At 31.3% G+C, this 10,432-nt stretch overlaps 1 protein-coding gene across 1 annotated transcript; it reads left to right on the top strand.

Annotated features, from left to right (window-relative positions):
* The first annotated feature begins 1,799 nt into the window (after nt 1-1,799).
* Nucleotides 1,800-8,113, top strand: EMB2279 (pentatricopeptide (PPR) repeat-containing protein). The gene is made up of 9 exons (XM_028055332.2): nt 1,800-2,958; nt 3,577-3,768; nt 4,148-4,229; nt 4,307-4,498; nt 5,100-5,213; nt 5,790-5,880; nt 5,960-6,117; nt 6,458-6,889; nt 7,632-8,113. The coding sequence occupies exons 1-9, from the start codon at nt 1,949-1,951 to the stop codon at nt 8,046-8,048; spliced, it is 2,688 nt and encodes an 895-aa protein (XP_027911133.1). The 5' UTR covers nt 1,800-1,948; the 3' UTR covers nt 8,049-8,113.
* The last annotated feature ends 2,319 nt before the right edge of the window (nt 8,114-10,432 follow it).

Consider the following 10,432-nt stretch of genomic DNA (forward strand, 5'->3'; position numbering starts at 1 on the left):
TAAAGTTGAACACAAATTCATTGTTTTGTATTCTCATTTTTGTATGCTTTCTTCTATTATTGAAGAAAAAGGAAATTCTTTTTTTCTGAATTGACAGTGAAATATTAGTTTAATAATCAATATTATTTTGTATATCACGAGTATTTGGTATATTCATTTTTATAAATATAGAAGAAAAAACAATTCACTAAGTGTTTTTTAATAATTGGTTTTTAACTGTGACTTGATTATCATATATTTTTCTTTTATTAATTACGTATCGCAATTTTTATTTAAATTATGATAAATTATCTTTTAATATTTTTTCTACAATGAAAATTAGCAAAATAAGATTGCAAAATAAAACGGAAGATGAATTTTTTTGCTGACAATATGATTATTTACATTAAAAACAAAATATAACTAAAAATTTTAGTATTGATTCAATTATTATTGAGTTCAATAATCTTACGGATCCATAATTAAATATATAAATTTTAAGTGTATTTTGGCATCTCGCAAATATCGAGCAAGATTCGCCACTGTATATCATCATGTCATCAAATCGTTATATTGTCATCGTTATAACGTGTTGTCGTTATATTGTTATATCATTTTATAATTATATCGTCATATTACCATATTATTATATCGTCATATCACCATATTATTATATCGTCATATTGTCATACCGTCGTATCGTTATATTATTATATCGTTACATTGTCTTATCGTTATATTATTATATTTTAATATCGTCATATCATTATATTATTATATGGTCATATTTTCATATCATTATATCTCATACTGTTATACTATCATATCGTTATATATAATCATATTTATAAAATTATAATTTATAGAAATTCTAAATAGTAAAACTATATGTAGTAACAACTGAACAAGTTGAAATGTGAAGATAATAACAACGTCAATCATATCACCAAGTTAACTAGAGATATACTAAGTTAGCAACTCTTATTTAATTCAAAAAATTAAATTTATTATGTTTTTAATCGACTAAAATTTTTTATTAGAACTCCATCGAAAATTTTCAAATTTATAACAAACTTAAAACATAATCAAACCATTGTATTTTAATGTATTTTTTAAGATATTCATCTTTATATATTTTAATATATATATATATATATATATATATATATATATATATATATATATATATTAAAAAGAGTTTATTCTCGAACGTAATATGAGTTTAGAAGATAAAACTACCCATGACCGAAGATGATGACTTTCTTTTAACAATTACTCCCTTAAAATTATAAAATTAAAATTATTCAACAAACAAAAATGTATCTGTTATGCAAACATAGTAATTAAATTACGATTTGTACCAAAAACTGAATTACAGATCGATGTATATAATTTTATTTAACAATTATACACACATATATAAAAAAAAGTTAATAGTTGCAATAACTTTTACAAAGTTTGAATTTAGTTCACTTGAATGATTGCATATTAAGATAGAGTTTGTTCAACACATTTCCATTGAAAATGCAATGATCCAGCACAACAATGACTAATTTATTTACCGTTAATAGAAAGCATTCTATTCCATTTTAACAAAAGATATATTTTATTCCAAAAAGAATGAATACTTTAAATCTAAAATTAATATAAACAATTTAAATTTTAATAACTTCCATGTAATTTTTTTTTTAAATATAAAAAACGTACAAATTTTTCAGTAGAGTTTTTAAAACAATTATTACACAAATTAACGAAAATTCGTGGTTTCTTTTACCTCTGTCAGCGATTATATTTTTCCCCCTTATAGGTAAAACCGATTATCAGAAAACAAATGTGCCCTTAGTTCACATCGCGATAATTTGAGAGAGATAGAACATACTGGTTTTTCAGTAAGTGTGTTCCTCCGAGGAAGCAGCTACACATGACTCCTTCGTAAGCCCTTAACGTTGTACTGTTCATTTTGTTTGAGATGGGAGTTACTGGATTTGAAATTAGTGGAAATTCTGCTTCTGCTTCTGTTTTGCATTTCGGTGCCAATTCGTTATCTTCCTATAAGGTTCCTATTTCTTTGAGACCCTTTTTCGGGAATGCTCTGAACGCGAGGTTTACGGGGAAAGTTCGGGTTTTTCAGACTCGGAAGCCGAATTTCGGTGCAGTTTCTGCTTCACTGAATGGTGGCTCTAATGTTGGGTTGATTAGTGATGCGGTTCTTCCGAAAGACTCAGAATTTAAGCCTTCCTTTGACGAATATTTGAAGGCTATGGAATCTGCCAGAACTGTGAGGGACAAGAAGCGTGCTGGCACTACTAGAAAACAGAAGACGACGGAAAAGGGTGATAACAACACCAAAAAATTTAGCAGTGCAAGAATGAAAATTGAGAGAAAAGATGGGCATGAAGGTGCTGAAGAAGGTTCCTCCAGAAGTAGTGGCAAGGTCAGAAGATCAGGTACTAAAGGATTTAGAAGTGAAAACGATGGGAGAGAAAACGACCTTGATGTAAAGGCAAAGCAGAAAAATGGGTCGTTGAAACGCCAGAGTTATAGTTTAGAACCAAAATCTAAGAGTATTGTTAGGTCTAGTTTTAATGGTAGCCGTGGGAGTGTCATAAAGAGGGAAGTTGTTCATGATTTGTATTCTTCAAAGATTATGGGAGAGAAGGGTGTTGGTAGCAAACAGAGGGATTACAACACACAGGGTAAAATCCCTTATAGAGATAAAATTGTAGTAACACAAAATGTTCAAGACAAAGGGATTGTAAGAAGACACACTGAGAATGGAAGTTTTATAAATAGAAATGGCATGTCTAATGTGAGAATCAATGGAGGCCGCAAGCGTTTCATTGACAGGGGTTATGATTCTGACAGTTCGGAGGTGGAACGAGCAGCATTTGAGAATCTGGAAGACCCGAACCAGGTTATCAGAAAGTTACAATTTTCACACAAGGAAATGGAGGAGAAAATCCAAAATCTAGCCAATTCGTATGTAGTTTTTTCTTTCTTTCTTGCTTTTGGGATACCTAAAATAGACAAAATAATATGCTCAGGATTTAAGTATATACGTAAACTTTTGTGATGATTTTTCACTTTTCTTTCATGAACAAATTTTAGTAAGGTGGTGCCTCAGGGAACAATTGAAGCTATCTACAGAGAAGGCTCAGTGCCTAAACTTGCGTATGATATTTATAGCCAGGTCAATGATTGTTTGGCTTCACATCATAGATGTAATTTTTTCTGTCTAGGATTTTTCTCACATCAAACATTTTGCACTTTGGTGGCTTTCCCTTGATCTGAGTTGAATCAGTGTGACACAAGTGTAGAATTAAGGGTTTAGTCATTAAAGGAATACTTTCATCAGCTGCGTGCGTAACATCAAATTACTTTTTTTTGAACGTTCCTTACTTCCTTTCAAAGTTGGTAATCTGTGGATTTGTAATCCTTGGTTGTGATTTGGAGTTGCATCATGCATAATTTGCCACTGTGCATCATGCATAATACTTTCTTTTCGTCCTTAAATTGATAATCAAATAACTATTCTCAACGTGTAATTTTTTAATGTTTTTATTATTGTAATCATGTCTTTACCATTTTCTCAAACAGGTTAAATGGTGCAGACATCAATTTACCTGAATGGATATTTTCTAAGATGATCAGAAGTGCAAGGCTTAAATTTTCTGACTATTCCATAACAAGGATTATCACAATCTTGGGAAAACTAGGAAACTGGCAGCGAGTGATACAGGTGATTGAATGGCTTCAAAAGCGTGAACGTTTCAAGTCCACTAAGATAAGGTACTTCAGTGGGCTGTGGTACTTTGTCTGACTGATACTTGAACTACAATTAGTTAGTCACCTGTGTAGATATCTTAGAAAATGGTTTTAAAGTAATCAACCATTGAAAAAAAATGCTTAATTATCCGTTTATCTTTCATGCCAACATGCCTAATTATAAACTTTTTAAAGAAACTAGATGTGTGATCACATGGTGTGTGTGTTTGTTTATTTGGAAACTATATTACACTTTGATTCTGTAAGCCCACGTGTTTTCAATCTAGTAGCAGATCCCAAAATATTAGTCATTTAATGTTAGTCATTGGTGTAAGACTGATTTTCAACACAGAGAGAGGAACCTTTTGACATGTAAAGTTATGTTCTATCTCTTTGACATTAGGAATATATATACTGCTGCTCTTTTTGCACTTGGAAAGTCCAGGAGACCTGTTGAGGCACTAAATATATTTCATGCAATGCAGGTAATCCATGAAAAATCCTTGTTTTTAAAATGTGGAAATATGGGAAACTTCCCTAACTCTCTTTCCTTTCCTTCCAGCAACAAATGTCCTCGTATCCTGATTTAGTAGCTTATCGGAGCATTGCTGTGACTCTTGGACAAGCAGGGCATATGAAGGAGCTCTTTGATGTGATTGATATTATGCGATCACCACCAAAGAAAAAGTTTAAAACAGGGGTATTTAAGAGCTGGGACCCAAGGCTGGAACCAGATATTGTAGTCTATCATGCAGTAAGTTGTTTAAAGAAGAACTTAGTTTTAAGATGTCTAGTTGTTCTACCATGGCTTTGGGACTGGACACATCATTTTGAATGCACAAGTTAAATTCAAAAATATCCTTATGGTTAAATTTATTTGTTGTGAGGTGATGTGATAGTTTCTGTAGTTAAAAATATAATATATATTTTAACACATTAGAAACCATTTTTTGTGTAGCTAATTCTTTTTTGGTCTTGAAAAAATAGTTTGTATTTTGACCAAATAATTTTCTTTTTCTTTTTCTCTATTTTGGTTGCGATGAGAAGATTGTGATGATCCATCATCTTCCTATGAATGTTTTCCCAAGTGAATTTTTTTATCTGAAGTTGCATAGCGGTTCAATTACTTCCTTGAATGGGTGATTATGATAAAAGTTCACGTACTTGCAATTTTTTATATATGTATAGCTCAGTTGTTCTGTAGGGCATTTATATGTCTTTTCTACCCTGTTGTAGCTGGGTTTCATACAGTCCATATTCTTTACTTTAATGTTGTATTTAAAAATAGCATTTTTTTAGTAACTTTCTTAGTTGTCCAAATTAATTTAGCATTTATATATTAATTTGGCTTGCAGGTGCTTAACGCTTGTGTTAAGCAGAAACAATGGGAAGGAGCCTTTTGGGTTTTGCAGCAGTTAAAGCAGCAAGGGCAACAACCTTCTGCCACAACTTACGGCCTAGTCATGGAGGTAGTACTTGCCTCTAGTTTTTTGATAATTTATAAAACATTTGAATATTTTACACGCTTATTGGTAAATAACAAATCTTTTTAATCAAGCTGGGAAGTAAAATTGGGTAGTTTTGTTTTGTTTCTCTTTTTGTTTTAATTTAAGAATATTGAGATTCTATTAGAAGCAAAATACATTATATAGTTTTGTAAGATAAATCTCCTAGAGCAGCAGCAGTTCATACAGAGTACAGAAGAGAAAATAATAAGGGGCAAAAATAGTACATCCACTTAGAAGAGTAGTCCACTTGCTCTTTTGCACATGGAATTGGAGGAAGTATTTAATTTTACTAAGTGATGTGTTGTGGCTAGCTTGAAAGCAACGTTTAATTCAAATTTTACTCAAATGAATATAATGCCATAACCCATTAAATTTGGGAACTTCAAGATTTAGGTCAAGGTTCTTGCTCCTAGTTGAGTTCAATTATACAGCAAGTGGAAACTTTGTTTCCATGGACAAATACAACTTTGGAAACAAGTATGTATACATGAATGCTAACTTGCACATAGTTCATGAATTTGTATAATGCTTGAACAGGTGATGCTTTCGTGTGGCAAGTACAACTTGGTTCATGAATTTTTCAGAAAACTTCAGAAGTCTTTCGTTCCCAATTCATTGACGTATAGAGGTATTCTCATTTATTTCATATCTATGCTAAATTGCCATTCGCTTAACTTTTATAATCTTGACCTTCCTGTTATATGCAGTTCTTGTAAATACACTGTGGAAAGAGGGAAAAAGTGATGAGGCTATATTGGCTGTTCAAGAAATGGAAAATCGAGGAATTGTAGGTTCGGCTTCTCTTTATTATGATCTGGCTCGATGCCTCTGTGCAGCTGGAAGAAGTTACGAGGCACTAAAGCAGGTGCTTTTTATTATTCCTATTCTCTCTCACTGTTGTCTTTTGAATAGGATAGTTGTGGTGATGTTATTTCGTTTTATATGAAAAGTTTGAATGCATGAATAGATCAATGATGTTTTGTTAAACTGTGTCATATGCATAATATTTGCACCTCAATAAAGTGTGAACTTGATTGTCATCACTGCAATTGACGTAAATTGGTTGGATCAATGTTGTTGACTTTCAATTCTGTGTTGAATAAATTCTCTTGGTTTGAAATGTCCTGTCTATTACGAAAATAAGTTATAATATTTATACACTTTTAAATTGCTCCATTACCAAGGAATCATTCATCTTTTGACAGATAGACAAGATATGCAAGGTTGCAAATAAACCACTGGTAGTGACGTACACTGGTTTGATGCAAGCAAGTCTAGACTCTGGAAATATTCAAGATGGGGCTTATATTTTTGAGAAAATGAAGGAAGTTTGTGCTCCAAACCTGGTTACACATAACATATTGCTGAAAGCTTATTTGGAACATGGCATGTTTCAAGAAGCTAAAGCGTTGTTTGAGCAGATGTCAGAAAATGCAAATTGTCTGAGGGGAAATACTGATTACAAGATGGTGGTGGTACCAGATACATACACATTCAACACCATGTTAGATGCATGTGTTTCAGAGCAGAGATGGGATTATTTTGATCATGTCTATCAAAGGATGTTGTACCAAGGTTATCATTTCAATCCAAAACGTCATCTTCAAATGGTATTGGATGCTTCAAGAGCGGGAAAGGTAACCTTCCATTCCTTTTCTACATATCCATGTGTTTATGAGTGATCCTTTTTATGATCACGTGATTAACATTTTTCTTTTGAGCATGAAGTGATTTAGGATATATGCATACTAAGTTGGGAGTAAGTAGGATGAAAAACATGCTTGGTTGCCAAAGAAGATGAAGAATATAAAACAGACTTTACATTTTCTTGCTTTCCTCTTCAAAATTTGTCTGTGTTGTTTTGAATAACTACAATAATCTAAGCAAATTTAATTTAAAGATGTACTGAATAACCTTAATGTTTTGGAAATTTCCTTATTCACGTACATGTTTGAGTTGCTGCCTTGTAATTAGTATCAACATGTCATGTTTGGTTCAAAATCTATTTGGATTCTTTGCTGATTTCTTTTTTGTCCCTGCTTTGTCTTTAAAATACACTGATTTTGATGTTTTAAAATATATTAAAAATCTTTTTAATATTACCAAAAATAATATATTTTGAAGACACAGTAAAGGACAAACACACAAAAACTTAGCATAGAAACTCGACTCATACCAAAACACATATCGACACCATAGATAGTTGAGTTTTTCTGTATCATGTACTTTTGTTTTGATGTTGTCCTGGTGAATAGCTTGCTGCTATATTATAGTTCTAAGTCCAGCTTTGTCCTTATTGATACAAACTATATTGTGACAAATGTTAAATTTATGGGAGAATCTAGATCATGTTGTTAACCTATGGAACTTGGGTTCTAGGAACGGCCATTGGAGATAACATGGAAACACTTAACCGACATGGATCGAACTCCACCAACTTCTCTGGTGAAGGAGATGTTTTGTTCTAAGCTTGAGAGAGAAGACTACGTTGCTGCTCTCACATGTATGACCAACAATCTCCCAAAAGACTCGCAGCCATTTTCCAAATCGTCTTGGTTGAAACTATTAAAGAATAATTCTCACCGGTTTCAGAAGGATACGATTGTTGGACTAATGAACGAGGCCAACAAAATGGTTTCCAATAGTAGTTTACCAAATCCAACACTTGAATATTTGATACAATCATGTAAAAAAATTCTTTTTTCCACTGACATGAGTGAAGTTGACATGGATTCGATGAAAAATGCAGTTGAAGTTGAAGTAGAGAATAAGCTGGTCATAGCCAACTCAAGATGAAAGTTTCTGTCAAACTTTGTAATATATTCCAATCAAAATGTAATGAAAGCCTTTTGTTGAATGAATCCCGTACAAGTTTCCTTTGCTGTGCTTATAGAAAGATGGTAGATAAGATAATAATATGGTTCTTTTATTAGTTAATAAAAAATATTTTATGAATTATATCCTTATAAAAAAAAAAACGTCCATGAATTTTTATTTGTTTATTTTTTCATTTTTATGCAATGTCTTCACTATGAAATGTTCATTAATTTTTTTACATACCATAATACCAGTAAAATGGATTTGTTAAATGTAAAACAACATTTCAAGAAAATGACTTTGAAGTTACAAATATAAACCATGAGATGAGATGAAGTTTGGGTTACAAATATTTTGAACTTGTTTCGATAAGTTTTTCTATAAAAACTTAAAAGTAAATAGAGTTTTTTATGAATTAAAATTAATTTATCTGCACGTTTAAAATAATAATTTAGAGGAACTTTATGAGAGAAAAATATTTGTAAATTAACTTATTTATTTTACCTTTTTATAAGTGCTTATGAATAAGTTTGAACCAACATACTCTGGGTTTAATTAAATATTTTTAATTATTCTTTTATTTGTTTATTTTATTGAGTATTACAATTTTGTATATTTTCTAATTAGGCTTTTCCTCTTTAACTGTATTGCTAATTATTTAAATGTTTCTACGAGAAAAATAACAAACAACAAGCAAGTAATTACATTTAAAGTCTCACTAAACATTTGCTCATGTCTGCATCTTGATTTGAAGAGTTTAATATAAATTTAGTTGGGATTCAAACTTATAAAATTTTAAGAGCAATATTATAATATAAAATATAAAATATCATATAACTATAATATGAAATATTGCGAGAATTAATAATTTCTATAAATTATAAAAATATGAAAGATATAAAAAGATATGTTATAAAATAAATTTATTATTTTATTTTATTTATATATTTTCTATCTATATATATAAATATAAAAGTCGTGAAAATAAATCCAAAAGGACAAATTACATTAGTTGATGTAAGAGTTTGAGTTAGAAAATCTAAATATTTTAGACACAATAAAATGAATTTTTTAACAGGAACTCAATTAAAATACCAAATTTAAGAGAGATTTGAAATTTAATTATACCATGTGGAGACACGTTAAAGAATCATAACAAATTGCCGGTTGAAATCCAATCAAATAAAAATATAAAATTTTTAAATACTCAATGTAGATAAATTATTTTAATAAAAGATTTGATTAAAAATATTTAAATTTATGAGAAACTTAAAATTTGATTAAACTTATAAAATATTAATGTTACATCCACACAATTATCATAAAAGAATACGTAAGTGCATTTGAACAAAAACTTGAAAATACAGGGGTGATAATGGATTGGATTTTTCCATTTTGGATCCAAATAATTGGATTAGATTTTCGATCTAAATCCATTTTTTCAAAAAAAGTAGATTAGATTTTTAGAAATCCAAACCCAAATATTTAGATCAAGTTTAAATCCAGATATAAATATTTGGATCAAGTTCAAAATACAAAATCTATTTTTTATAAAATAAATTCAATTTTTTTTTTAAAACTTGTCCATAGGGCTGACACCATATAATTTGGCAGATTTTTTGTCGGGGCCAACGATGCCAAATTTCAACATGGGACGAACTTGGATGACATTACCAAATTTGGGCCAAGGTCGACTTGACAAAATTTTAGTCAAGATCGACTTGACTGGATGCGACTGAATTTCGACCAGGGTCGATTTTGCCTAATACGACCAAATTTTGGCTAGAGCCTGATCAGTCAAATTTCAGATCAGTCAATATGGCCACATTTGGCCAGGGCCTGATCAGTCAAATTTCGGTCAGGGTTGACTCCACTAAGTTCGTCGGTCGTGACCGACTTGACTGAACATGGTCAATTTTCGATCACAACCGACTAAATTGAATATAGTCAAATTTCGTTCGAGACTTACTTGACCGAATACGGCTAAATTTGGACTAGTGCCGACTCGACCAAATTTTGGTCATGACCATTATTTTATGAAAGAATCAAGTATTTCAGTGCAATAATGTGGGACGTGAGACGTGCTATGTGGGACGTGGAAGGTAAGACGTGGGACGTGGGACATGAGACGTAGGACGTGGAACGTGAGACGTGAGTTGGTCATGACCAAAATTTGGTCAAGTTGACACTTGCCCAAATTTAGCCGTATTCGGTCGACTAAGTCCTGGACAAAATTTGACTATATTCAACTTAGTCGGTTGTGATCGAAAATTGGCCATATTCAGTCAAGTCGGTTCCGGCCGATGAATTTAGTGAAGTCAACCCTGACCGAAATTTGACTAATCAAGCCCTTACCCAAATGT

The sequence above is a fragment of the Vigna unguiculata genome, chromosome 11, assembly GCF_037176805.1.
Source record: "Vigna unguiculata cultivar grain cowpea cultivar isolate G323 ecotype 2 chromosome 11, ASM3717680v1, whole genome shotgun sequence".
In the NCBI taxonomy this organism is placed as follows: Eukaryota; Viridiplantae; Streptophyta; class Magnoliopsida; order Fabales; family Fabaceae; genus Vigna; species Vigna unguiculata.